We start from the raw sequence: 26,685 nt of genomic DNA, 5'->3' as shown, positions 1-26,685 counted from the left end.
ACAAAGAAGCTGAGCAGATGGGGTGAGTGGCCGGTGGTTTATTATTGCAGGTTTATTATTGCAGCAGATGCAACAAGGTGTTGTGGGAAGCCAGGTGATCCTGTGGGAGAGGGGCTCCAGGAGCTCCACCTGTTCCTTTTCCTGACCCCAACATCCATCCCACCACCAGCTGGGAGAGAAGTGCCCAGGGCTTTCCCACTCATGAATCCTGCTGGTTGGTGGGGATTCTCAGCCCCTCCATGGAGGAGCAATCTGTGCCTAGGGATGTGCCCTGCAAGGGGGGATGGAGGGAGGAAGGATGGGGAAGTAGGCTTGCGATGGCGATATTTGACAGCTTTTCCATCCTCCCCTCTCTCTCTCAGTGTGTAGCCCATCTAAGTTCACCCTGTCTGCTGAGCAGGGTCCAAGGTAGCCCAGTGCCAGCCCTGGGTGATCACTTTTTCCAGTCTCACTGCTCTTTCCTCATCTCCTTCACCTTCCTAGTCCCACCTTCCCCAACCTTTTCCTTCTAGCAGCAGGGCTTCTAGTTGCCTTTCTTCCCCCTTCCTGGCCTTGATGCACTCCAGAATAAGCTATCCCATGGCCTGTCTACCACTTCGAGCTCCTGTCCTGGAACAGGGGTGTGTGTGGGAAGCCGGCAGGGGCCCAGGCAAAGCGTGCTGAGGGGATTTGAGAGGGGCTGGGATGTGCTTGTCCCGCCCGCTGGCTCAGTCCTTCTTGTAGACAGGACTGTACAGGTTGCCATAGTAGGCCCGGCTGTACACGGACTCGGGGCTGAAGCGGTAGGAGCCCTCGCTCACGCGCCTGTTGTAGGGGGAGAAGGCGGATTTCCGTGGGAACGGGTACTCGGGCTCCAAGGCAGGGCTGCGGTAGTAGCTGTGCCGCAGGAACAGGGGGTCCTCGAGCCCCAGGAAGGACAGGGGGTGATGGCCACGGTACAGCCGCCAGTCGTTCCTCAGCTGGGATTTCTCCTCAGTGGAGGGGGCAGCAGGCTTGGTCTCCTCCTCCTCTTCCTTCTTCTCTTTCTTCTCCGTGTTGGTCTTGCTGGCTCTGGATGCTTCTTCTTCCTTCACCGACTGCCTGCGGAGCTGAGAGATGGGGTGAGCACCCAGCCAGGTGGAGCCACCTGCCAGCCCTGCTCCACCTGTGCTACACAACCCCCCCTTAAACTGGGAGAACCTCAGGAGAAGCCAGTTTGCCCCCAGAGTGGAGAGGAGTGGATGGGCTTGCAGTCCTGGAGCAGCTGTGGTGGAGAAATGCTTCCAGGGGAACAACAGGCTGAGGTAGAGGAGAGAGAACAGGGTCTCAGCTTGAACTTTCACCTTCCCAGGAATGTGGTCACACCTTGGCTTGGGCATGAACTGTGTGAAGGTGTCACCACAGTCTGACCCATTTGTTCTGTTGGGGGACTCACTGTCATGGCTTTGGGGGTGCTCAAGAGGAGGGTGGGCCTGAGGCATCTTCATGGCACCCCATCTTCCCAGTCTGGTCCCCCCCTGACATTTGCCTGCAGCTGTGGGGTGCTCATGGCAGGAGATTGAGCAAAATGGGCTTTGCTGGAGATGGACAGGGCCTGGCTGGGGGCAAACTCACCGGCACGTAGCTGTACAGGGTGCCCAGCAGATGCTTAGGGGCACTGACGAGGGTCCCCCCGAGAGCATCCACAGTCTCCATGGCCCTGGACAGCCTGCGGGGGGTGAAGAGGATCAAGCCCTCTGCTGCATCCCAGGCCACGGCTGGAACCTTCTTCACGCTGGAGATGCTCGAGGCGCAGGCGGTTTGCAGGTTGTGAGCCACGCTGCCCACGAGCCCGGGGTCCTGTCCCTCCTGCCCAGAGAAACCAGCTCAGCTCCTCTAGCCACCCCACCTTCAGGCAGGACAGGGGTGGCTCTGGTTTCCCCATTCCCTCTGCAGCTCTAAGCCTGAGAGATTTCAGCCGGCTGCTCTGCAAAAGCCACCACAGCTCTTTGCAGCAGGGTCTCTTCCCTGTCCCTGCCAGCTCCCCCCACCCCGGGCCCCGGGGGACCCTCTGCTCGAGGCTGTGCTTCCGCTGCAGGCAGAGGCAAAGGGCACTGACCCCAACCTGCTGCTTCCCGTCCCCAGGTCCCAGAGGAGCCGATGCAGGAGACTGTTCCCAGCCCCACCGGCTCAGACCACCCCTCCCTGCTGGGACCACGGCAGGGGATTTTTCAGGGGTGTTCAGAGGTTCAGTAGGGAGTTCAGTGCTGACATCCCACAGCTCCAAAGGAGTTTTGAACATCCAAGCCAGGGTGATTTTTCCTGACACAGAGGCTGCCCACAGCTCCCAGTTTGGGGAAAGGGAAGGGGATCCTGGGGCTGCCCCACTGCCACCCCCCTCTTGCATCCTCCAAGCTGCATTTCAGGATTGAGCAGGGATGGGGGCCTGGTCCCCCAAGGTATGGGGTAACAGCCTCTATGCTTTCATGGTCCATGGGTAGGAGGATGCTTTGGAGCATTCCTAGCTCACTGCTCTGCTTTTCTCCATACCTTGGCGTGGTTGGTGTCTTTCTTCCCTGCCTTCTCCTGCTTCTGCTCGGGTGCCTTGCTGTGGCGCCGGGTCAGCCAGCCCGCGCTGCCCTGCCCATCACTGCGGGCCTGGGGGGCTGCAGGGGCACTCGGCTTGGCCAGGCTTCCCTGCCAGGGAAGCAAAAAGGCACCACTCAGAGGGAGCTGGCTGGTCCCACTCCATCCTTTTAGCCTGAGGTACACAGGGCTACATAGCGAGTTCATTTGTGCATCTTGGGAGAAATCCTGAGGGCAGATGGGAGCTCTGGGATTTTGGCACAGGCCAGGGAAGTTGTTCCCACTGCAGCACAGGGTAGGAAAAGCACCTCCTTCTCCCCTTCCCCTCTGGGTCTCTGCAGGGGCTTTTTACTTTAGGAAGGATGTTATGGCAAGGCCATAAATCAACAATTACATGCTGGGAACCTGCTAAAAATAAATTGTTCCACTAATGTGGTACATGGTTATGTGTGAACATCACGCAGGAACCGCCAGCCCCAGCTTGTCCTGCTGAGCAGGGGAAGCAAACTCTGCTCAGATTTGCTCCAAGGAGCCTGAAACGTCCTGTCTGAAAGGAAACTCAGCTCAAAAGAGGATAGCGGGGAGCAGGAACCCAGCAGGTGGGTCCTGGCACTCACCAGGATGGGGATCCAGGAGGCCAGCTCCTGCCCTTTGGTTTTGGCACGCTGGAGGCTTTGGGTGGTTTGCTGGTAAGCGCGGTGGGACACAGTGCTGACCAAAGCGCCAATCCGGCCCAGGGTGCTGGGAGCACTGGGAGCACTGGGAGCGCTGGGAGCGCTGGGAGCACACGGAGTGCTGGGAGTGCTGTATGTGCTGTATGCCCTGGGAGCACTGGGAGCCCTGGGAGCACTGGGAGTGCTGGGTGTGGTGGTAGTGCTGGGTTGCTGCTGGGACGCCTTTGGTGTTGACAGACGTTTCTTTTTGGGCTTCTTATCTAAAGGTAGAAGAGTACAGGCAGAAGAATGGTGGGAAGGTTACATTCTGGTGGGACAACCCTCCTAGGCAGCCTTATGCCAAAATCCAGGGGCTGCCTCCTGGACCATGCACCCCGCAACTGAGGAGCCACCCAGCCAGTTGTCACCAGACTCCCTCAGAGGGGATTTGGGCATCAGGACTACCTGCTTCTTCATCCTCCTCTGGCAACAGGTATTCCATCAGCTTCTCCAGCCCTCCCAGGGCTGTGTCGACCCCTGCAGCTGCCATCTGGGTCACTGAGTTCTTCCTTGTGTACTTGGCTGTCGTTTCCACTGTGCTCTTGGTGGCCTCATAGCCCTCCGCTGCCAGCTCGATGATCTTATCCATGGAGTTGCCAATGGTGCTTTTGGCACTTTGGAGGGGGCAGGAGATGGTGTCCTTCAGTTCAGATGCAAGCTGTGGGCAGAGAGATGGAGAACAGCCCCTCTGGTATGCTTGGGGTCGCATAGGACAGCCAGAAGGACCTCAGGGACCCCAGCCATGTCTGTGCCAGTAAACAGCTCCAAAAGGAACATAACAGCTCTCTCCAACCTGGGCTGGAGGGAGCTGGCAGGGAAAGGACACAGGACATTGCTGACTTGTATTTGGGAGCCCCAAACATCATTTAGGCTGCAGAGGCCCTTGGAGGAGCCCTCACTTGGAGATGCTGCCTCGTTTCCCAGTCAGCAGCCTGTCACCATCCAGAAGCAACACTAGAGGAGATGTACTGTGGGCTTTTCAGTGGGGCTGTGGGGTCCCAGATTGTCCTGTGTGGATGCAGTGGGACACAGAGAGAAAAACAGCAAGCGTTTCTCACAGCAGCTTGTGAGAAGTTTTGGGGAGTTGCAAGGATGTGACAACTTGTTAAGCATAAACAATCTGCAGGTGGTGTTTTTCTATTTCGTCTTTTTGTTCTTCTCAAGGACAGTGTATGAGGAAGGTGATTTTGTTAACTAGCCAATCAAATAGAATCTATCGTATCACTGTATAAAAACCACATGGTTCTCTTGAATAAAGCCTTCTTTGCTCTTTCTACAGTACTGCCTCCTGCCTGTTCCTGTGTCATTCTCAGTGCAAGAGTGACAGTCCTGCCTATGACTTACCTTGTCAACAGGGTACTGCAGAGCAGGGATCTTCTCCTCTAGGTGGTCCAAGCCCCGGCAAGCCAGGTTGTTGGCCACAGCGACTGCCTTGGGCAAAAGCATGGTAAGAAAATCCCCTGGGCTGTGCCAGGCACGTGCTTGTGCCAGCGCTGTCCCAGCAGGGGCAGCTCTGCTGGGCCCCCCTGCCACGTCCCCCCCAGCAGACGGACTCACACTGCGGCTCCAGCCGGCGCACCACGGGCTCCATGCCCCACATGGCCAGGGCGCCGGCGCCCTGCACGCCCCGCTCGTACACCTCGCACACCGAGGCCATCAGCGGGTGGGACTCCTTGGTGCTGCTGTACTTGCGCTGCAGCGTCTGGCACGTCGAGCTCACCACGGGCAGCTGCAGCACCCTCTGCAGCACGTTCTCCTGCGCATGGTGGGTGGACATGGGTGAGCCAACAGCCCTTCCCTGAGGAGCGCCCCGTTGCCCACACACCGCTGGCTCTCGGTGGGTTGCAGTGAGCAGAGGACCTCGGCTTGCACGGGAGGAGGAGGAGGCTATTTCTCTAGCCCCACTGAGGGTCTGCCAGGTATGCTGAATAAGGACAAGCGGGCTGGCTGCTGACACTGAGGGAGCAGGGACACTGCAGGCAGTGTCTGAGGGGATCGGTCTCCACTCCTCCAATGTCCCAAGCCCAGCTATTTAGATGCTCCCTCTAGCCTTCCACCCTGTGGAAACCTCCATGCTGGAGATCTGGGGACTAAATGGGGCACAGATGAAGGACAGGCACAGTTGGCAGCTCTCACTTAGTGCTTACATCAGCTCAAGGTTAACTTTTTTGAATCTGAACTATTTAATTTCAAGCAAGCAAAAAGGTTTGTCCTTTCCCTTTGATGATGCTCCATACTACTGCAGGTAAAGATCCATATAAAAAGAACATGGGACATGTGAGACAGCATGAGGTGTGACTGGTATTTATCCAGCACACACTACCTGGCCCCCTTGGCACATCTCTGCCCTTTTCTCTCTCCCTTTCCCTGCACCCACCTTGCCACTTCCATCCTGCAGAGCCTGAGTCTTCTTCACGGTCATTGTGGCACACCCACCTGCAAAGCAAAGTTGGGAACCGCAGACTCTGCCTGAAAGCAGGGCTGGGCTTGGGCTCCCCCCTCACTCCTGCACCCCCCAAGCACAGCAGCTGGGCTGACACACACCTCCCGTGGGTGCAATGGATGTGGCATTGCCCAACATTTGACTTTTTACCAGTTAAACTGTAAAACCAAAGCCTCCATGCCGCCCTGCCCTGCTCGTGTGCCTTAACACCCAAAGATACAAAAAAATTAGTCGAGAGGCATGTAGTTTGGAGAAGTTATGGTAAGGGCAGGGTAAAGTATGCTGGCAAAGCAAACTCAGAGCAACCAGGATGCTAACAGATGTGCATGAGAGTAGACTCTGGCTGAGAAGGCATAGGAAGGCAGGACAGGAGCAGATAGAAGAGTGGTGCTTAGGGATATGGTGAGATGTCCAGCTGAGGTCAGCATTCCCCTTGTGCATATCTGCTGCTCAAAATGCCAGCACTCATCCTTGTGAAAACACAGCTCCAGCCCCAGCACAGACCCCTTTCTCTTAGCAGCAGATGAAATTCTAAAAATCTAGAGAGAATGGGTGATCCCTGCTCTCACCCCCTGGTCCCACTGAAGCAGTCCTGGAGCACCCAGTGGGCACAGACTACTCACCGAGGGCCAGCCTGTCCTCAGCAGAGCAGGAGCAGAGAGTGGTGTCTGCACTGTCCCTTCACCCTGCTCCTGTGAGGGTGATGCACCGTGCTCTGGCCACTACCACCACCACCAGGCCCCACCTCCCGGTTGCGTGGACTTGGGAGCTGAGGGATTGTGGTGGAAATGGGCCAAGGAGCTCCCTGAAACCACCGTAATTGGGAACAGATGACGGCAGAAAATCCCCTTTGTCGCCTTCCCTGCAGAGGCCAGAAGCCGCAGCACGTCTGAAACGTTCCAGGGTTTAACACCACTCCTTCCACAGAAGATGAGAAGCAGCTGCCCTGGGACCTCACCACCTCAAAAGCAGCAGATCATGGGCAGACAGGGAGAAGGTGAAGAGTCAGGGTTTCCTAAGAGATTAAAACCTTCCTGTATTTCTGTAAGCCCTGCTATGCCTCATGATGGACCAGGGTACGATCCTGCTGAGAAACCTAACATAAACCAAGAACATGGTTTCTTCCCAGGAGAGTTTACCGAGCACAAGGAGCAGAAGGCAGATGTGGGGGACATATTCTGCTTGAAGCAATCTGGTTTGGGCAGGTTTGCAATTTCTAAGATGATTCATGAGGCTTTTGGTGAGGAGGCTCTAGCTGTGGGTCAGGGCAGACACTACATTAGGAAAGCTTTAGGCATTTGGGATAGATGAAGAAAAAGATAAGTTTGGAAGTGATGATCACCTCGTTCAACTCTTGCTCAAAGCAGGGCTACCCTCAAAGCCAGATCAGGCTGCTCTTGGTCTTGTCCAGTCTTAAAAACTTCCAGTGAGAGGATTCCCCTCTCTCTGGGGCCCAGTTCCTGTGCTAACCATATTACTGGTTAAACTATTTTTTCCTAATGTCCAGCTGGAATTTTCTTTGTTGTACCTGAAATCTCTTATCTTTGCTTTGTGCACCTCTGAGCAGAGTTTGTGTCCCACTTGGCGCTGGTGCAGCCTGTGTTCCATGCCCCTGAATGTCCTCTCAGTGATCTTCTGAAAGACTATTCAAGATGTCTCCTGTGATGGTGGGACCAAAACAAGACATGGTTCCCCAAATGTGGATTCACAAATGCTTTGTAGAGGAACAACTGCCCTCCTTGACCAGCCAGCAGTGCCCTCACTAAAATGCTGCTCTTCCATGGCCTCAGTGCACAGGAGGCACACTGAGGACTCACACCATTGTCAACAAATCCATTTGTGGTACTGATTGAAAGGAAGACCACACCACCTGTATAGGACTATGTCAAGTTTTGGTTATGGACTGCAGATGAGCTACACTGATGAGACGAGGACAGCGTGGTGGAAAGAGGACAAATGCCTGAGGACAAGGCAATAATTCGGGAGATCAGTGCAGATGAGAGCTCCAGGGCTGCTGTGTGTCCCTTGGCATGTGGCTCACAATGCCCACACCTGCCCAGCACTCCCATTCAGCACATGCAGGTGAGCACCCAACATGGCTCCATGGCTCCCTGCTTGTGGCTGCACTGCTCCTATGTGGGGGTGGGAGGCTTCCCTGGAGTAAGGGAAAGCCACAGATGGAAAGAAAATGCCCCCTTTGCTTCCCAAAGAGCCCAGAGTTTGCTCCCAGCCCGGGGCTGTGCCTGCCTTGCTGGCTGGGTACAGAGGCACATGAATGTGCTGGGCTGCTTCCAGCTGGTGCTGGGGTCAGCCACTGCCCTTGAGACAGGGGGACAAAGAGCACCAGCCTGCTTGAAAGTTTGCTCTCTTGGCACTGAGATTTTTCCAGCCCTGCTGGCATGGCTGAAAGTGCAGAGGGCACAGCAACCTCCTCCCTGCCTTGGCTGGAGTCAGGAGCCAACACAGCCTTTGCCCTACTAACGCCTGTGCTCATCCCCTCCCCTTCCTCTGGGACAAAGGCCGTGCCAGCCCTGGCTCTGCAGGGTAAAGGTACCACGGCCTCCCTGCCCCACCACTCCAGCACCAGAAACACTCCTGTGCTCCTGCAGGCAATGTTTAGAGCTCCCAGATCCACAGGGTGCAGGGAAGCAGTTTCACAGCCTGGTCTCTGCAGTCTGCTCCATACTCAGTAGTATACCAAGGTGAGGGGATGAGCCAGATCCCCAAAGCCCTGCAAGGCACCTTTGTACTTTGGTCTGGGAAGGGGCTGGAGAAGTATCTGCTTCATTTCCATGCAGGATCAGCAACCCCATAACCACTGCTGATAGATGTCTGCCCAGTTTCTTTTTAAGGATGCCCTCCAAGGCAAGCTATTTAGATTTTTATTTTACTTTCAGTTCAAAAAAAGGTGTGATTTAATTCTTTGTGGCAATATAAAAATATAATCTCCTGGATCTGGAGGCCAATTTATTGCCTTGCTCTAGGCAGAAAAGCTTTTAGACACTTGGAAGACTACTCACACCCTCCCCTAGTGACACTTCCTCTACAGAACTGGTTTATTTGGTATCTCCCTGGAGATGCTGGTTTTTAACCTTTGCCTGCTCTTGATGCTCACCTGGGAATCCCCAATGGCTCACATATTCCTTGAAATGTCATGCCAAGCAGAGAGTTAATGTTAGGAAGGCCTTGTCTGTAAGCAGAAGAGAAAAAGGCCACTCTCCTACTGTTTCCATTACAAAATGTGTATGAGACCACTAATCCAGAAGGAAACTCTTGCTAAAGCACCCCTGAATGCCGTGCTTTATACATTGTTCAGGAGCTGACATTTGGGAGCTTCCAAGTTTGCAAGACTCTCACTGCAGGGGGTAGGAGCTAACAGTGAGCTCAGTTTAATGTTTATCCTGGCTCCATCCCTTGCCACCTCTGCCCGAGATGTCCCTTTTTTCCCTGACCATCCAAATGAATGAGATACTGAAATGCAGGTGCCCCTGTCCCTTTCACCCAAAGGCAGCTGGTGGCAATTCCCAAAACACCTCCTTGTTTCAGGGCACTCTAAGGATGCAGTTTTACCTGATACTCACGTATTTCCCAATGTTTTTGCAGCTGAAATTGTGATTCTAAATTAGCTGGATGAATCTAGCTGTCAATTGGGTACTGCAAAAGGAAAGCTCTAGAACCCACTCACAGGCAATGTCTCTTTAAAAGTGTCACCCTTCATAAAATTCAGAGATGGGAGGAATTCACCCTCCTTCAGCATCTCTTTACACCACCTTCCAAGTGATACACAGACACAGTGTCACACTCATCACAGTTTATTGCTTATGTTCAAACATCTTGTTCTTACTCCAACTGCTGTATTAGAAACAGATACAAAAAAAAGGCACTAAAAGGATTTTCTCCATATGATCACAATCCTATAGCTTCAGTCACATTATGTTAAGGTACCTTAAATCACCAGCCTCCAGCTGGCGAGCAGAAGGCAAATATTAGTGTTTACATCCAGTAAACAGAGGTACTCCTGTGTGTTCCAGCCTACATCATGGAGAATGGGACAGGCAGGGCTGGGACAGGCTGAAAACTCACCCCCATTTCCCTCAGTAAGGCTGTACAAGCTAATCCACACCAGGCCCTAGGGGAGAAACATCAAAGCCTGGCTCAGGGCTTTGCACAGTGTTTGCCTGCAGGGTACAGGGAGGGAGATTGGGCTCTATCAATGGTTTTCCCTGAAAAGTGTAAGAGAGAAAGAGAAAGCAGCTGGCAAACCAGTGGAAGCATTTTGTGAAGTATTTTGCATCTGAAAGCTCCCCTGAGTGGGACTGAAAACAAATTTTTAGCAATAAGATGGAATGTTGTAGACAAAAGCTGGTCAAACCTCTGCTGTCAGATGATCAAGACTCCTCTTCCTTTCTTCCAGGGGTAATGATCAACTCTGACTAAGGTAGGGATGGCTTCCACATTGCCAGGAGATGAAAGACAAATGGAGAAAGAAACAAAAAAAAATCCATTGTTATAAAGGAGAGGAAGCCTACAATATAGCCTATATCCCACACACAATGCTCCATTTTGGCCTGAACTGCCAGTATGCTTCTACTTCTAGTGCTACTCATTTCCATATTGAAAAGAAGAGCTCCTGAAGGCCACATCTGGTCTTCAAACACAATTATCCTGCCCAGGAACCTTCTTCTTTTCAAACACTTCATTGGCAGGCTATCACTTCACATTCAAACTGGAAGTAATTCCAAGCCCAACCACAACTTCAGGTAAACTGGAGCACTGCCTCACCTGCCTACTTAATTCCACATCCTTTGCCTTTTAATAAAGGAGACCCACACCTTTTAATTTTCTGGTTTTAGATAGCATCAAAAATAATAAGAGAGAACCTTGGTCCAGGTTAGTCTGTTCACATCTCCTTGACAGATTAAACAAGGACTTACACCAGGAAGCAGCAGAACACACAGGCCTAACTCTGATGAACAAAAAAGTTACATTTATCTCCTGTATAATGTGCAATTTGTCTCAGATGGTGTCAAACTGGTACTCTGCAAAGTCAGGAGCAGCAAAAACTGCATGCCATGCCAGAGAGCTGGACACAGCATTTCTCCTTTAACCCAGTTACACCGCCAGCCATCACTGCCAGTGAGGTCAGTGATAAACAATAACACAGTTGCAGGGCAACAAAATGAGGCATTTTCAAATGGTTGAACCCATTCAGCCAGAGAAGGAACACACAAGCAATCATGTGGTCATGAGCAGGGAGGAGAGGGAGCACCAGATAGGAAAGTCTAAACCATGAATGCCCAAATCCAGTAAAAAGCCTTCTTCCACATGGGATTCTGATGTTATCAAACTCTATTCTCTCCCCTCCTGGAGCTTACACAACTAGAAACATGTCCTTGCAGTTTTTGTGACTCAACGAGCTCTGAGCCAGGCTTCTCTCCTTAACTGCATGTTCCAAACTCCTTATTACACTGGAAATTTTCATGTAAATTTAAAGAGAAAAACAAGCTCCTTATCTCAATATCATTAAAGGAAAATAATTGTGCTTGCAATTACAGGGGTTTGGGAGTTAATATGTTGTCCTGCACCAAAGCCTTCAGCTGTGGCTTGCTGGAGCAGTCAGAGTCACTGGCCAGCAGTCCCTGGCTCACAGTATCAAAGGAAACAAAGAAAGTGCAGATTTCTTGGGACAGGAGTTGGCACACACTAGACTGCAGCTCCAGCACCACCAGTGCACACACCACAGAGACCATTTCCAGGTAGCACCACAGTGTGCTCAGTGCCTGCAGGACACAGCATCCATCAACCCAAACCCATCAGAACACTCATCCCTGACTTCAGGCTGCTCTAACTGCAGCTCCTAACCTGCCTTAGCCCACTCTAGACAATCTGACTGCAGGGACCTTGGATTAATGAATTGAAACTTTCCAGTGTAAACATGATTAGTGTAGTCATGAATCATGTACCTATTACAGTTGCCTATGCAGTTATTTCACAACCCTGTATTAAAATAAAGGAATATTTTCTTATCTAGCAGCCAAGTTCCAAGTCCTCTTTCTGTTTGTGAGATATTACTTGGCCTTTTCCTCTCTCCACCCCATCAGTGAGTGTGTCATGGCACTAAACTCAACTGCAAAGGCACAGGGAAGGAAATATATTCACTTCTTCAGAGGACAAAATTAATCTTGAGATTATTTTAAGACACGTCCATTCGAAAGTGCTATATGAAGATAAAAATCTGTCAGAGGATCAAAGCTGCAGCCTCATACTATGCAGCTCCTTTTATGTCACTGTTTCAGCTTCAGATGTGGGCTTGCTAATGTGAGGATCCCCACCAGGGAGGAGAGGATGCCACAGAAACCAATCACTCCTGGGTTGGTCTTGTAGATTCCCAGCGTATCCAAAGGGCCTGAGAGATCACAGAGGTTCTTCACCAAGTCCAGCAGCAAAGGAGGATTCCTTTTCAGTATCTGAAAGAGCTGGCAGAGAAAACTGTGCAAACCATCGCTCTTCACACCGTTTAGCCCCTCGCCGTGTTTCTGCCAGACGGAATTCTCCTTTGTCATTTCTTCCAGCGCAGCTTGTTCCAGCCTCCAGGAGATCTCATACCAGTCCCTGGCCAGATTCATCAGCAGGGAGCAGTAGTAGCACTTGGTAGCCCAGGTGTGCCACTTGGGTTTGTCGACGTGCGGCTGGAGCCCGACGCTGCGGAGCCACAGCACGGCGTCGCACACGAAGTACAGGGCCCGGCTCAGGTGGGAGGCCGTGAGGCACAGGCGAGGAACCACCTCTGGCAGCTCTGCAGCTCTCCTGGCTGCCACCAAGGCGTGCACCATATTGCCCAGCCTGAACACTGCAAGAAAGCCCACACAGGTTAGCACGGCCCGGCCTGCCACGGTCCGCGTGTACTTTTGGAGGGCTTTGGGCGTTTGTATGCTTGAGCACTTGCTAGAATTAGTGAGGAAAGGGGTGTAAACATCTCAGTTCTGTGTAAACATCACCAGCCCAGGACATACACACACGTTTGGTCAACAGCCTCTCTTGCCACTCCGTTCTTGCACCTGGGGGCCCTCTGGACCAATATCACCCTCAGCTCTGCAGGAGTCAGTGCCAGCAAATAAAGAACACAAACAGAGCCTCTAATTTCAGCTGTACATTTTACCTCACTTTGTGGACAGAAGATGTTACTGCATTAATCCTACTGCAGCCATGAGATACAGGTTACCTCTGTGCCTGTGAAAGCCGGTGATTCACGTGCTGAGCACAGGGACCAAAGTCCCTCCTCAGCCATGAATCTGCCAGAGGCACATGTAGCTCCCTGCAGACCGTGTGGAACACTCTATTCCATTTAAACTAAACATATGGCCAACCTGATTCCACCTGCTGCACCGTTTGGGTTTTGGCCCCTGAATGTTAACACAATATTATTCAAAACACTTTTTACACCCTGCTGCCTTGTCACAGTGACAGATGCTGCAGCACCCAAGCATGGTGGCACTACAAGAGCCCTCTATTTAGGCCTGGTGTCTATTAGGGATTTATTTAGCAGAAGCATGAGAATTATGGCTATGCTGATAGACCAACTGGCCTCCCCACTGGAAATTACCAGAACTCTGAAGCTAATGGAATAATAAACAAATCCATGGCATTATGATAGACTAGAATATTTGTCTGATGTGTTGCAGTTGTTCCAGGATTGAGCAATTGACAAGTGGGTGCAAGATCAAGCTGAAAACAAGTGATACACACATAGTAACAGTGTAATCATCGTGGATGCAACCGTGACACAGAAGGGAGTGATGCAAATGGTCAGGGTGTAAGCATGGAAGGGTATGTCGTTTAGCAGGGTAGAAGCGCTAAAGAGATTAATTTGTTAAGTAGGATATAAAAGCCATATTGAAGGATGGTCCTTCAGAGGTGATTTTGTGGGATGATGATCTTTCAGCACTGGGCTGTCTCAACCCATCAGCTGGAAGGACTAATGAGCACACAGTGAGCCAGCCTTGCCTCATAACCCTGGTCTGTCCTTGAACAGAGGTGACAGCTTGCCCCTTACAGCAACAGTTGACTGTTAACATATTCCTCTCATCCTTCCAGCAGTAATTCCAATTGTCTAACTGAAGAGGAGGCTGAGGAAGTAAAAAAAGTCTATTTAGCCCTACTTAACCTGGCAAGCCATGGCAGGGATAAGGTCTATTGGCAGTTTTGTAAATGTACTAAAAGAAGTTTTGTGGCTCAAGGTAGGTTAACTACAGGAAACACAGGGCCAGGAGCTGTTTTACTGGAAGGAGCAAGTGAAGAAGTTCTTATCCCTCTAGACACCAGGTACTTACTTTTCCGGCCAGAGCTCATGCTAGATTCCAACTGCTTGAGTTTCATTACCAGCTTCTTTTTATCGGCTTTATTCTCTATTAAATAGCTAAGCAACATGCATGTGAACTGAGTGGCTCTGGAAGGGAAAAAACGAGGAGAGGGGGACACAGGTGAGACATGGACTATCACAGGATGGCAGCAGCAGGACAGGTTTATTCCACAGGCTCAGAACTGTCAGGGAAGGAGACATCGCAGTACAACCCCACTGTCAAGACAGGATCCCCTGGAGCGGGTGACACGGAACGTGTCCGGGTGGGTTTGGGATGTCCCCAGGCAGGGAGACTCCAGCACCTCCCTGGGCAGCGGCTCAGCGCTCCGCCACCCGCAACGTACTGAAGTTCCTCCTCACGCTGAGGAGGAGTAAAACAAAAACTTGTGCTTTAGTTGACGGCCACTGCTCCTCGTCCTGTCGCTGGGCACGGCGGAGGAGGCTCCGGCACCATTCTCGGGCAGGGCGGGAGGTGCCCGGGCCCGCGGCGGGGCCGGGCGGGACGGGCACGGCCGCGGGGCCGCTGACGGGCCCTGCCTCTGTGCCGGGGCTCCCGGGGAGGACGCCTGCCCCTACACTCACCGGAAGAGCTGGTCGCGGCCCTGGCAGCGGTTGGTGAAGTCCACGAAGCCCTCCATGGCTCGGCGGCACGGCGGGAACAGCGCGGGGACCGCGGCCGCTCCGCCCCGCCGCGCCCGGGCCCCGCCCCGCCGCGGAACGCTCCGCTGCGCGCCGCGTTCCCGGCCGGGCTGCGACACCGAGGGGCCGTTACCACGGCAACCGTCAACAACGGAGCAGCGGCGGTGTCACCCCTAAAGGCTTCCCCCGCCCCGGAGCCGCCGGCTGACCTGCGGCGGATCCTCCCGGGAAACAGAAGGAGCCCGGCACTGCCCCTCGGCCCCGGCACAGCCCCTCGGCCCCCGGTCCCGCTCCGAGGTCAGGCCGCTGTGAGGGGTGACGGCGGCGGGGTGCGCCCGTGTGCCCATGGCCCCGCCGCGGAGCTGGAGCTCGAAAGCACCCGTTGTCTTGGAAATGAAGTGTATAAAACTCCCAGTGAGGGCACCTGCTCTCAAAGTTAATCGTTGGGATTTTACCCAGGCTGAATAAGTCCTGGGTAATTAACGAAGAACAAGATAATAGTTTTGGATATCTTTGAATGCTTTGCCATAATTCTTACACAGGCTTGTGACAAAGGTTTTGGGCTCTCTTTACCTGTGGGCAGCCTGCAAATCCCTGTTTGGCTGAGACCCCCAGAGCAGGACAAAACCCTCGGGAAACAGAGGTGATACAAGGAGAATTGAGCTGCGCAGAGCAGGGTTGCTCTGGCTATCAATACAGAAAGGAAACCCCCTTAGACATCATTAATCTAATTTTCCCCCATTACCTCATGAAAGAAAGTATTGAAGGACACTTTGTTCTTCTGCATCCAGGGTGGTTCCTGCATCCGTGGTGAGTTTTGCATCTGCAAAGGGAGAACCATGGCAGTGAATAGCCGGAAGCATCCCCTGGAGATTCCCCCACCATCTGGAAAGGACTGGCCAAAGGAAGAGGAGGAAAATTTCTTTCTGCTGGATCCCGATCGAGAGCGTGATATGCTGCCACAGCCCTTCAGGATGATCCACAAACTGGTGATGCAGGTTTTTGAGAATGCTGTGGAAATCATTGAAAAAAGGGAGATGCTCCGAGAAGCACAAAAACGAAAGGTCCAGCCCATAAAATGCTTTCCTACAGCTGAATTCCAGGTACAGAGCCAGCATTAACCACCACAGCAGATCCTGTCATTCTTCTGCCCATGAACTTCCCCAGAATGCACCACCATCTCACTGGCTCAGTTTAAAAGCCTGCAGCTTCTCAGCTTGTCTGACAGGTTCTGCTTCCCACCCAACCATCACACCTCTCTAGGTATTAAACACTAAATTCACCTTCTGCTTCCCAGGCTGGCTCCACCCTTGTTTGCTGGGGAGAAGGTGATTAGTCAGTGGCACACAAGTGGGCAAGCTCAGCTCTGTGAGCTCTGCTGAATACTCCAATGGGAGCAGAATGACAGTGCTGCTGCCTTCCCCATGAGTATGTGGGGGTGTCCAGGAGGACACTCTGTTGTTCTGTGATTGCCTGGGGGAGTTCAGCATCTCATCACAGCTCTGCACTGGAATGGGAGGGCTGAATGCTCCTGAGTTCTTGGCCTTTAAAGCCCCTTCTGTTTGTGGGAAGGGGAAAGATGGGAGAAAATTTTCTCATTCCTAACACAGACCAATCTCTGTGACAGAGATGAGAGACCCTCCCTTGCTCTTGTGGGGAAAGAATGTGTCAAAAGGTTTCCCTTGTAGAATAAATCAGCATTTTCTGGTGAAAAGGCCAGGAATGTATCCTTAGCATGGCTGATGAGAATGCAGTTGGGTACACTCATCTTTTCCCTTTTTTGGTAGGTAACTGAAAGAGCCAATTGCCTTGCAGTGTCTGGAAAATACGTCTTTGTGGGTCTGTCCGTGGGTCTGGCTGCCTTCAACAGGTGTGACTTCAGGGATGTCTGTGCTTGGGATGCAGCCAAGACAGAGATCTGTGCCATCCATGCCTCGGCTCTGGGGAGCGAGTGCCACGTCCTGCTTGCTGTGGATGAAATGGGTCAGTGTGCCGGGGGTTTCCTGCCCCAGCTGGGGATGAGCTGTGCTCCGGAGCTGAGCTGGCAGTGCTACAGAGCAGTGCTGGATCAGGAGCAGCAGTAGGGTGGCTGAGAGGTTTCCTAGAAAGCGCTGCAGAGAGGGCGTTGGACAGCTATCAGATTGCAGGGTGGCAGAGTGGCCCTAGGGCCTTGTGATTAGCAGGGCTGTGGCTTTGGTGGCCTTTGGGGCACAGCAGAGGCAGGTGCAGAGCTGAGACTGAAGCACAGTAAAGTTTAGGAGCATCTTGGGCTGGGCAGAAAGAACTCTTGCTCGGTATGACCTGTGAGCTGCCCCTGCACCTGCACGAGTGTGTTGGTGAATCTGAAAGCTGTCAGTTCTGGTGGAGGTGCTTTTCAGACTGGCTTATCCATCTCTGTGCACAACCAAAGGTTTACTGGTGCTTGCATAAGGAAGCCAGCAAAAGTTTAGTGCTGGAAACAGTGGGATACTGTTCCTTGGGCCCAGGAAGTAATGTAATCCTGCTCACTCTCCTGCACATGTTGTAACAGCCATCTCCCAAGAGCATGGCTAACATTCATTCACTTTTCTCTCCCTCCTCCTGCTGCTTCTCTATTTCTATTTCAGGGCTTGCCTGGCTCCTCTGCTTTCACAAGGAAAGCTTCCTGCTCATTAAAACCCTGAATGAAGTGGTAAGTGCTGAGCTAATTCCATGGACAGGCTGGGAAGCAATCAATCATGAGGAGTACCAGTTGCCCTCAGAAATTTATTCATAGGCAGTAGTGCTCCAAGACTGCTGCCCAATATTTACTTTTGTTCTTCCAACAGTCTGGCTGGCCTTCAGCCTGCTGAGAACTGTGTGAGGCCGTGGAGCTCTCTGAATCAGTGATGTGGCTTTGATCAGCCTGTTTTTCCCTGGCAGGAGGACATCAGCCAGCGAAGCCCGTGTGTGGAGGTGGTGCTGTCCCGAGGAGGTGATTATGCAGGAATCCTGCTGCAAGGCAAGTGCAGGAGCATGCTGTGTTTGGAGACTCTTGCGTTCCAACACAGGGCAGCAGCAATGTTTTTAGAGTGCTGCAAGTGGTCTGGGTACCCAGGGATCCTTTTTTAATCCTCTCAGTTCCTCCTCCAGCTTAAAGAGCAGCCCTTGCCACTCCCTGTCCCTTCCAAAACGCTCGCTGTGCACCAGGGCTGATCCCAAAGTCAGCTGTCTGGAGCTGGTCAGTGCAGTCCCCAGCTCCCAGGAGGCTCACTGAAAGCAGGTTTCCCTCTCTCCAGAAGTACCACACTGAGTTCTTCCTCTGCTTTCCTATGGCTCACTTTTACACTGGAAAAATGTAGACCTGAAGAATTTTCTCTGCAGATACAGGCCAGAGAGCACTGAGAGCCTCTAAAAACACTACAAGAAGCTCCTTGTTACCATGTTCTTCTGTTTCATGGCTGCTGAATCCATGGCAGGCAGGTTTTCTGGACCTGTATTTGGTGGGATCTGTCTGCACACATGCTGAGAATGAGACATGAAGCAGAGAACTAATGTGAGACCATGCCTCACTTTCTACTTTCTACTGTATTACTCAGAGGCTACAAGTCAGGTTCTTGACTGAGTAGCTTAATGGAATTTCTTTGATGGGTGTGGGACCTTGAGGATTGAGCTGGAGGCTGAGATGTCAGTCTCAATCAAGCATGTCAAGCCTTAAGTGAGAGGAGAGGTGGGTTGCATGGAGTTCACAAAGATTTTATATTTCAGAAAATACACAAATCTTTTTATAAGGATAAAAGATAACAGAGGCTGCTTGCCTGAAAGACCTTTCCTCCTCATTTCCAGTTGCTTAACATGGTTTCCCAATGCAGACAGCACAAAAGCTTGGCTGGAGATCTACCAATTGCCTAAGGATTCCTGGCTGACAGAGATGGAAGAGAAAGCAGGAGATGCAGAAGAGCTGGCTTGCAGTGAGAGGAGGTCGAGCTGCTCATCTGTGGTACAAAACAGTTCCATCTCCCTCTGGGCTGTTTTTTCTTAGACCTTTTTGCCCACAGCTCTTCCCCCAGGCCTTGCTGCTGCAGACAGTGACAGCAAGGCACAGCCTGAACCCTGTGTTGGCCCAAGGGGGTGGTGTGTGTGTGTGTGTGTGTGTCTGCAGCTGCTGCAGCTGCCCATCCCACATTTCATAAGGCCTTTGTGCTACTGGGACATGTTTACTCTCCCAAGACAGGCTTTCCAAAGAGATTCCCCTGGTCCCAGGGTTCGTGTTCCTGCTGCCCCTCCCTGAAACTGGCAGCTCATTTCTCAGCAGTATTGCTCCATCTGAGGGGGCCCTGTGCAAGGGCATTCCCACAGGGCTTCTCCCTTGTGTTACTGGGGGAAGGAGAAGAGGGAATCAGGCAGGATGCCTCTTGTTTGGGAGTCTGGCCCTGAAGCAGAGTTTGTGTTTTAGATTCCATACAAGAAAAGCCTGGTGGGGTCACAGCCTCACCCACCTGAGCAGGGCAGAGTCTCTGCCTGTGTGCACTAGCCACAGTCAGCTCTGTTCTTTGGCAGAAAACTGAGGAGCTGCATGGAGACAGCTCTGCAGAGATGGACACTGGCCTAAAGGACTGTCCTGAGCTGCCATGGGGAATTTTACATGCTCAGTCAGTGCTTAGCCCTCCCCTTTATCACTTTCACTCTGCAGGATTTCACCTCTCAGCACACAGACACCTCCTTCCCAGCACCTTGAGCTAACCCTCTGTCATAGCAGCCAACTCTTTCCTCTTTCCTCTTCCTTCAGCAAAGACTTTCCTGGACATTTAAGAGGGAACTGCTCTCAGCCTTGTCCTCAGGGCAAACACCCTGCTTAACTTAGTGAAGCCAAAAACAAACACTCAAGCACTCTCTCTTTGCTAGTTCTGTGCAAACTATCCAAGTTCCTGCCCCTTCCTTCTCAGACTGGCTGATTATTAAGCCAGACCTTTTCTGTTTAGCCCAATGTGAATGTATGTGGGGTGATGGTGGTGGGCACACACTGGTGTTGGCCCCCTGCTGCAATTTTCTGCTCCCAGCCTGAATATATATGTGAGGAGGAGCCCCAGCCCTCCTGCACTCTTGGGCTCTGTGAAGTAAAATCTGGTTCTCTCTTTCAGGAGACACCCTTCAACCTTTAGTCCTGCTTCTATTTTTTTTTTTTTGTTTGTTTTTTTTTCGTTTTTTTCCATTTATTTTCTGAGCATTGCTGTGACTTACACAGGCCTGTGCTGCAACAGGAATAACTGAAAGATGGCACAAAGACAGGAGTCTTGGCAGGACATCCTTGTAATGTGGTTGGGAAAGTAGTGATGCCCTGAAGCCTCTGTGTTTTGGCCTGAAGAATGAGCCCAAACCCAGTATCTCCCAGGCAATGCCAGCCATCCTTTGCATACACAAAGAAGCTTTTCCTAAATTCTTTAGGAAGCACTTGATTCCCATGAACAGGTGAATACTCATCAGTGTAGCACACACCACAGTTCTCAGGGGGGCACTTTTGTGTTGCAGGAGCTTCCTGAGCCTGCAATCCAAGATGATGTAAAGCTGGATCCCCCAGAGCTGCTGCTGACAGTAAGGCCACCCAAACCCATCACAGGTCAGGACTGTCTGTATGTGCAGCCTGGTTCAGGGGGCAAAGGCAGCATGGCCCCCATAAATACAGAACAGGCCAGAAAGTCTCAGTAACACGATCCCTGGTCCTTTCCTGACCTGTCTGTCCAGTTACATGTAACCCTGTAGTGGGGGTTGCTTCCTCCCAGACCCTCTCACATGTCACCCTTGCCAGCACAAAGTACTTTGGAGTGTCTCAGAGTGGATGTCATGGGAGAGGGAGGAGGCTGCTTCCTAGATCTAGCAGCACTCCTAGTTCATCACTCTGAGTCCTGGAATTACAGAGGAATGCCAAGGATGGGGAGGGGGCAGGCTTTATGTTGGAAAATGCCACAGAGGGGCAAGGTGAGTGGGCTCCTCGGAAGTCTTGCCCTAATCCCTGCATTCAAATCCTGAAAATGAACTTGTGGTATGGAAAGTCCCACACAAGATAAAGTGTTTTCTGCTTCAAGACCATGCCTCCATGGTGTTTGCTTCATGGTTTGTGCTTCCCCAGGGCTGTGCCTTTTCCCTTTGTGTTCCCAACCCAGGCACTAGTTTTAAAGGCCCTTTGGATGCCTTGAAGGAAGTGGATGATGGCAGCATGCTTGGCTTGGGGTACAACCACCTAATCAAGGATTCCCAGTGGGAGCTGCAGGAAGCAATCTTCTGTAGCACTTACCAGGAGTATCTGGAGGCTGAGGGTGTGACCAAGGAGGAGATCCCCAGGTGAGTGGCAGCACCAGCCAGGATTCAGTCCATGAGTCATCCACACAGGGCACTGGGCTGTGTGGATGGAAGCCTCTGTCTTAGTTTTGCTTCCTTCATGCCAAGGCTTCAGGGCAGGGGGCTGGAGCCATTCCAGGTCTTGTCATAGTGCTGTCTCTTTATCAAAGCCTTTCTTTTACATATATTTCTTCCTTTTTTTCAGATATGCTACCTTTCATTTCCTCCTTCCTAGCCGGATCCTGATGGGACCAGAAAAGGAAGTAGAGCCAGGTAATCCAAATGGACAAAAAGCTGTTAATCTGTGGAGCACAGTCACTGCATGACATTGAGCTTCAGTGAGAGCTCAGTGGGTCTGGCTTGCATCCACTCTAAGTTCCATCTCCAAGGATGTAAATCTGGGTAAAACTGTCAGCCCTAAGACTTATAAGTCAGTTACTGGCATGGAGTAAAAAAAACTTATCTTCATATTTTAAACAAATTCCACAACCTCCCCCCTGAAAAAAACCCCAAATCAAAACAACCCCCCAACCTCCCAAGAAATGAAAAAAGATGCAGATAGTCAAGATTAAAAAAAAACCAAAAAACAAACCAACCAAAAACCAACAAAAGGAGAGGTTGTTCTGGTTTAGTTTCTGTGTGAGCAGAATTTCTATCAGGAGTAGCATGAAAGCTCTAATGAGAGCTTTCTAATGGTGTTTTGGTGTCCTGGATTGTTCCTTTCTTTGTCCCCAGTCTTCTTCTCTTTTTGCCATCCCCTTCTCTGTACAGATATTCCAGTTGGCATTGGTGTGCACTGGGATGGAAACCACAATTTCTGCTTGTACTTGCTCACCCCTTCACTCAAGGACAAAGCAGGTAAAGTTTTGCTTTCTCTAGCAGAGCCCTCTGAGGGGAGTGGGAGTGTTCTCTGGCCAGGGGCTCTCACTCTGCCAGGTCTTCATGATTCAGGGAAATGAGGAATTGGCAGGAAAGCTGACTCATATCTTGTGGGTTAGGCTGGCATTTGGACTGTGGGGCTCTGTGTTGCACAGACTGGCAGTGTTTTTAGTGAAGCCACTCTGGCAGGAGGCAGCAGGATGGTGCATGTTTGATGGGGAAAATGGATGCTAGTACTATGTGAGAGAGTGTCCTGCACCTTCTTACACTTGTCTCTCTTCATGCCATTCTGTTTAGGTTCTGATCTGAAACCTGATGTCGTGTGGCCATGTGCAGCTCCAATTGCATGCTCAGCTGTCAGTTCCTGCTCCAGGTACCTGGCACTGGCAGGTGAAGATGCAACAATAACTATTTGGGATAAGCACCTAGGTGAGCTTGCCCTTTGGGACTGTGTATTGGGATCACTGTGGATAAATTGCACCTTTGCCTAGGAGTTTGAAGCTCAGACTTAGTGTGAATAAAGGGCTGGTGGTGAGTTTACAAGGAAATCTGAAAATAGTTTGGTTTCAGTCATCTACTGGATGCTTGGCCAGCAGGACTGCCCTGGCCCCAGCAGAACCATCCCCATGCAGGGCAATGCAGGGGCTGGAACTGCTGCAGCAAGGACTGATCAGTCTTGCCCTGAGAGAGACAGTGACAGTCACTGCTTTGCCACTGCACTCTAAGGTCACTTTTGAGACTGTTGTGGCACCACAGTTCAGGCTGCCATCAGTGCTAGTGTCATCCTGCCATGATGCAGGGACTCTCCTGGCACAAGAACCTTCTTCTGCCATCTGCTTGGTCTCCCTCTGAGTGGGCCACATTCCAAACTGAGCTTTGCTTGGAAAAAATGACCAGTTCCTTTTTTTTCCTCCTTCCTCAGGATACCCACTGTCTGTGACTGCCATTCTAGAGGAACGTTTCATCCGTAGCATCCACTTTCTGTATGGTTCTGCCAGTGATGAGACATGTGGTACAGATCCTGTCTATCATGGTGCAGATCCTGTCTATCCCATCATACAGCTTCTAGTGCTCTGCACAGACAGCTCTTTCTATTTGGTGAGAGCACCCAAGGCTGGGAAGTCCAGCATCACACTCCTGGCAGACAGGTGAGGTAGACTCCAGCCAAGGAAGCCATGGCTATAGTGATCCAGTCTAACAGGGAGCCCCAGATTTCTGTGGAGTAGAGAACTTCCTGCTGTTTTTACCAGGTGGCTCTGCCATGCTGCTGTCAGCAGCAAGTGTGGTTTGGCCAGTGCTAGAATTCAATGGTTTGCCAGAATTAGGGGTGTTTCTGAGTTCTTCTGTGCACCAGAACACAAATACTTCTAGCACAGCTCCAGGGCTGATACTGAACTATTTATGTCTCTGCTGGATACCCAGGGAAATTTTTTCTTCCCTCCTCTGCCCTTAACAGAATACCATCCCCCTAGAAGTCAGAGTAAACATTTATTGCCACCTTTCTATCATTTTTGTGTTCACTTATCCCCCTGCTCTGAAGACTCTGGGTTCATGCCTCCCTGGCAGGCAGGGATTTGTATTTCCAATGTAGTTCCCAGGCAGGTTTGCACAGGGATGGGCCTCAGGGGCTCCTGCCCAGGAGGAGACAGGCTTTGTCTCTATAAGGAAGGGGCCTGGCTGGGACTATTTGCCAGCCAGGGTGCCACAAAGCCACTGTCATTATCACACCCTCTCAGTACGTGCCAGGTACATGCAACAGCAGCATAAACCTGTGTCTCTCTTACAGGCCTGAAAATCCAAATCTTACTGTCAGTGCAGTGATGCCTGTCCTGGCCTTCCCCAGTGCAGTGAGTGTTACTGCCAGCTCTCTTCACTCTGGGTGGGAACTCATGTCCAGCTGTGCTGGGATCTTGTTTCCAGCAAGGACAGTGACTGGGTGCTCAGAAGATAATGAGCAGGGCAATCAGATCCTCACATCTTTTCCCCCACATATTTTTGGTGTGAAGACTCCCTGCGCCAGTTACAGGTCTGTGTGTAGCTGGTAGTGCTCAAAGGATTTCTCTTCTACGATCTTACTCAGTATCCCCTTGCACTTGTGCCCTCTAACTGGCCTCTGAGGTGCACATGGACAGGTGAAGGTGGGAGTTCAGCTATGAAGCCTCAGGCATCAGGGTCAAAAATGAAAGGGCATCCTGCGGAGGAAGGTACAAACACAAATCCAGCCAGACCTTACAAGTGGCCTCAGAAAGTTTGCAGGTGTGGGGAGGAAAGGACTAATAGCCTCTCACCATAGCAACCATGCAGAAGGCTGGCTCTACCTCATTTCTAATGTGCCCTGTTGCCCTTTTCCAATCCAAACCTCCAGCAGTTTCAGTCCAAGTTCCCTGCAAGGGCTGTTCTTCGTCTCTGTCATTTTTGGGGATGTGAAGTCCTGGATGTCATCTCAAGTCCTTTACTGAAAATGGCTTTCACTTGTTTTCCACCTACTTGTCAATGTTGCTGCTTCAGGTCCTGATCTTCTGCTGGGATGGCACAGTGTCCCTGATGAACACTGACACATCACAGACTGTTTACTGCTTCTGCACCCCACCTTCTCATGCTGTAGCACCTGCCTGGCAGCCAGTGTTCACAGTGGATAGTGTCAACTGCTGCTTGCTGCTGCGAGGTGGGTGACACCTCAGGGTGGTCATAGGTACACCATCACTGGGTACATTCAGCTCTGCACTGCTCCTTGATTGCTCTTGTTGGGTGACTCCTGATGCAGTAGCTCACTGTTCTTGTCTCTGTCTAGGAGATGAGCACCAGCATGTAGATGAATTTTTCCAGAACAAAGCCACTCACAGCACCATCTTCCTTTTTGACTTCAACTCCTACCCACTGAAGGAGGCTTTCCCAAAGAAACCAGATTTGCATCTCAAACCCATTCAGGAACTGCAGTGGATTGACAGATGTAACATTTTTTTACGTGATAGGTTTCGCTTCCTGCCTGAGAGGTAAGTGCACCTTACCTGCATTATTGTCAGCTGTGGTGCTGCTGAGTTCATGCAAGGCCTCACCCTGGAGCTTCTGGGTTGTTCTGTGTGCTGTGAGAGATTTGTGTCTGAGAAGGGTTGGTGTTCAGGCAGCTGGATTCCTCACAGCCACCCAGAACCCTTCCTCCTCTCCCTTCTGTCCTTGCTAGAACAGCTTCAGCTGTAAGTCAGGATGCAAATTCTGACGTGTTTTTGTGCAGCACAGTTTGTGCAGGCTTGCCAGGAAGTATGATCCTCACGTGTTTGCATCCTCCTTTAGACCCCACAGCCAGGCAGAGCTGGGATCTCTTTGTGCCTCTCTCGACCCCTCATTCCCGGGTCCATGCGATGTTTGAGTGGTTTGTGTTGGGGGTTCCTCGGTTGGAGCAGGTCCCCGGCAGCCTCGGGGCTGGAGCATCGCTCCAGTGCCATCTAATGACGTTCCGCCGTCATTAGATGGCACTGTGACATCTCTTTTTGGGCTCCTCTGCCTCGAATTCTGTCGGGAACCTGGAGCTAGATCCGTGACAGTATTTTGTAGCTTCTTTTCACTATGCTTTAATTTTCCAATTCGAAACAAAACAGGTGGGTGCTGCGACCTTATAGCAGATATTTATTACCTGGTAGCCTTCCCTAATTCCCTGTCTCCAGGGTGAATCCTGTGGACTTGTCTGGCTAGTTAAGTGCAGAAAAGTTCCATCCTATGCTACCAGCCAGAAGTTCTGTCCCTCCTTCTCAAAACGCTGGAGAGGAGACTCTTGTCTGCCTTATACCACAAAACTGGGGGGTCACCACCTCCAGGGATCTCTTGCTCCCTGGGAACTGAGAGCTGAAGCCAGAGCAGTGCAAATACAACTGCAGTGGGACCTGTGCCTACAGAGATCTGGAGACAACAGAAATTCAGAGGTCCTTGCTGTCAGGAGCAGTGAACTTGAGTATTGATTGGCATGAGGGAGTCACTGAGATTTCTGGACACAGGAAGTAGAGCTGCTTAATTGGTAGTGAGCCCCGGTGGCCCCGAGGATGTTGTCTGAGCACTGGGGGAATGTCAGGGACTGTTTTTGTTTTAACCACACTTTCCCCACCATTTTAGGGAGCAGGTACTGCTGGAAATGGAGAAGCAGGAATACTGGGATTGTCTGCAGGCACGGGCATCTGCCATGGACAATGAGAGACAGAAAGTGAAGGGAGAGAAGAAGCAGTAGCCAGCCTTGCATCCTGAGGGCCAGGCTCGTGATCCAGTACTGACATTTTGATAGACTCACTATAGCAATCATCTCTCTCCCAGAGACCTGGAGCATCAGAGCAATCTGGTATGTTACAATAATAGGGTGCACCTTAATAAAGCCTTTCCTCCACTGAAAGTCTCTTGCTCTTCATAGAATTGGCATTTTGTCAGCCTCTGATTTTCTGTGCTTGTGTTGCTGGAGCTCACCAGCGGATCTTATTTTCTGTTCCTACCCAGATGGGCAGCCATCAGCATCCTTGTGCTTAACCAGAAACCTTGTCCTTTCAAAGGAGGCAGCAAATTGGCTGTGGAGGTGTCTTCCCTCAAAGCATAGCAGTGCTAAGCAGCAGTGACACTGCAGAGTGTGACAGGCCTGACATAGGATGTTCTGCAGTTGTTTCTCTTGGCTTCAAAGCAGGCAGTTTTGGGATAAGACTACTTAGGAATTGCAGCCTGGAAGGCCCATGAAAAAGCTTCAGTCTTTTTACAACTGATCATGCTTCTGGGATGACTGCCTAACCCACAAAAAATCTGACAAATCTCCCAGGAACAGCTCCAGTCCGTGTGCACAGGGG

The 26,685-nt window shown here is 51.4% G+C and overlaps 3 protein-coding genes across 4 annotated transcripts; 1 reads left to right on the top strand and 2 right to left on the bottom strand.

Moving 5' to 3' along the window:
• Nucleotides 1-23: 23 nt before the first annotated feature.
• Nucleotides 24-6,473, bottom strand: PLIN1 (perilipin 1). The gene is made up of 9 exons (XM_059858527.1): nucleotides 6,324-6,473; nucleotides 5,635-5,693; nucleotides 4,815-5,013; nucleotides 4,602-4,684; nucleotides 3,663-3,915; nucleotides 3,162-3,478; nucleotides 2,509-2,655; nucleotides 1,594-1,827; nucleotides 24-1,088 (listed from the first exon to the last, which is right to left on the bottom strand). The coding sequence occupies exons 2-9, from the start codon at nucleotides 5,677-5,679 to the stop codon at nucleotides 708-710; spliced, it is 1,659 nt and encodes a 552-aa protein (XP_059714510.1). The 5' UTR covers nucleotides 5,680-5,693; nucleotides 6,324-6,473; the 3' UTR covers nucleotides 24-707.
• A 3,023-nt stretch (nucleotides 6,474-9,496) lies between these two features.
• Nucleotides 9,497-15,583, bottom strand: PEX11A (peroxisomal biogenesis factor 11 alpha). Of its 2 annotated transcripts, none has more exons than XM_059858525.1 (3): nucleotides 15,444-15,583; nucleotides 14,031-14,146; nucleotides 9,497-12,550 (listed from the first exon to the last, which is right to left on the bottom strand). In XM_059858525.1, the coding sequence occupies exons 1-3, from the start codon at nucleotides 15,581-15,583 to the stop codon at nucleotides 11,985-11,987; spliced, it is 822 nt and encodes a 273-aa protein (XP_059714508.1). In that variant the 3' UTR covers nucleotides 9,497-11,984. The 2 variants fall into 2 exon arrangements, with proteins under 2 accessions (XP_059714508.1, XP_059714509.1); XM_059858526.1 differs by lacking the exon at nucleotides 15,444-15,583 and adding an exon at nucleotides 14,642-14,757.
• On the top strand, nucleotides 15,538-26,246 carry WDR93 (WD repeat domain 93). Its single transcript, XM_059858524.1, has 15 exons — nucleotides 15,538-15,801; nucleotides 16,486-16,681; nucleotides 17,305-17,369; nucleotides 17,600-17,678; nucleotides 18,529-18,656; nucleotides 20,186-20,273; nucleotides 20,818-20,995; nucleotides 21,198-21,265; nucleotides 21,764-21,850; nucleotides 22,169-22,300; nucleotides 22,794-23,019; nucleotides 23,658-23,717; nucleotides 24,361-24,536; nucleotides 24,663-24,864; nucleotides 25,976-26,246. Exons 1-15 carry the CDS (start codon nucleotides 15,538-15,540, stop codon nucleotides 26,085-26,087), a joined length of 2,061 nt encoding a protein of 686 aa, XP_059714507.1. The 3' UTR covers nucleotides 26,088-26,246.
• Nucleotides 26,247-26,685: the final 439 nt, after the last annotated feature.

This window comes from Haemorhous mexicanus, chromosome 13, assembly GCF_027477595.1.
Source record: "Haemorhous mexicanus isolate bHaeMex1 chromosome 13, bHaeMex1.pri, whole genome shotgun sequence".
Lineage (NCBI taxonomy): Eukaryota > Metazoa > Chordata > Aves > Passeriformes > Fringillidae > Haemorhous > Haemorhous mexicanus.
Note: the sequence above shows the minus strand (reverse complement) of the source record. Positions and strands in the feature narration are given on the sequence as shown.

Coding starts and splice junctions, on each gene's coding strand:
- PLIN1 (XM_059858527.1), bottom strand. CDS start 5,679: ATGACCGTGAAGAAGACTCAGGCTCTGCAGGATGGAAGTGGCAAG. Junction 5,014..5,634: donor TGCAGGATGGAAGTGGCAAG/GTGGGTGCAGGG, acceptor CACCATGCGCAG/GAGAACGTGCTGCAGAGGGT. Junction 2,656..3,161: donor CCTCCTGGATCCCCATCCTG/GTGAGTGCCAGG, acceptor CTTCCCTGGCAG/GGAAGCCTGGCCAAGCCGAG.
- WDR93 (XM_059858524.1), top strand. CDS start 15,538: ATGGCAGTGAATAGCCGGAAGCATCCCCTGGAGATTCCCCCACCATCT. Junction 20,996..21,197: donor ACCAAGGAGGAGATCCCCAG/GTGAGTGGCAGC, acceptor CCTTTTTTTCAG/ATATGCTACCTTTCATTTCC. Junction 23,020..23,657: donor ATCACACTCCTGGCAGACAG/GTGAGGTAGACT, acceptor TCTCTCTTACAG/GCCTGAAAATCCAAATCTTA.
- PEX11A (XM_059858525.1), bottom strand. CDS start 15,583: ATGGTGGGGGAATCTCCAGGGGATGCTTCCGGCTATTCACTGCCATGG. Junction 14,147..15,443: donor TCAATACTTTCTTTCATGAG/GTAATGGGGGAA, acceptor TTTCCCTTCCAG/AGCCACTCAGTTCACATGCA. Junction 12,551..14,030: donor CATGAGCTCTGGCCGGAAAA/GTAAGTACCTGG, acceptor GCTTTCTTGCAG/TGTTCAGGCTGGGCAATATG.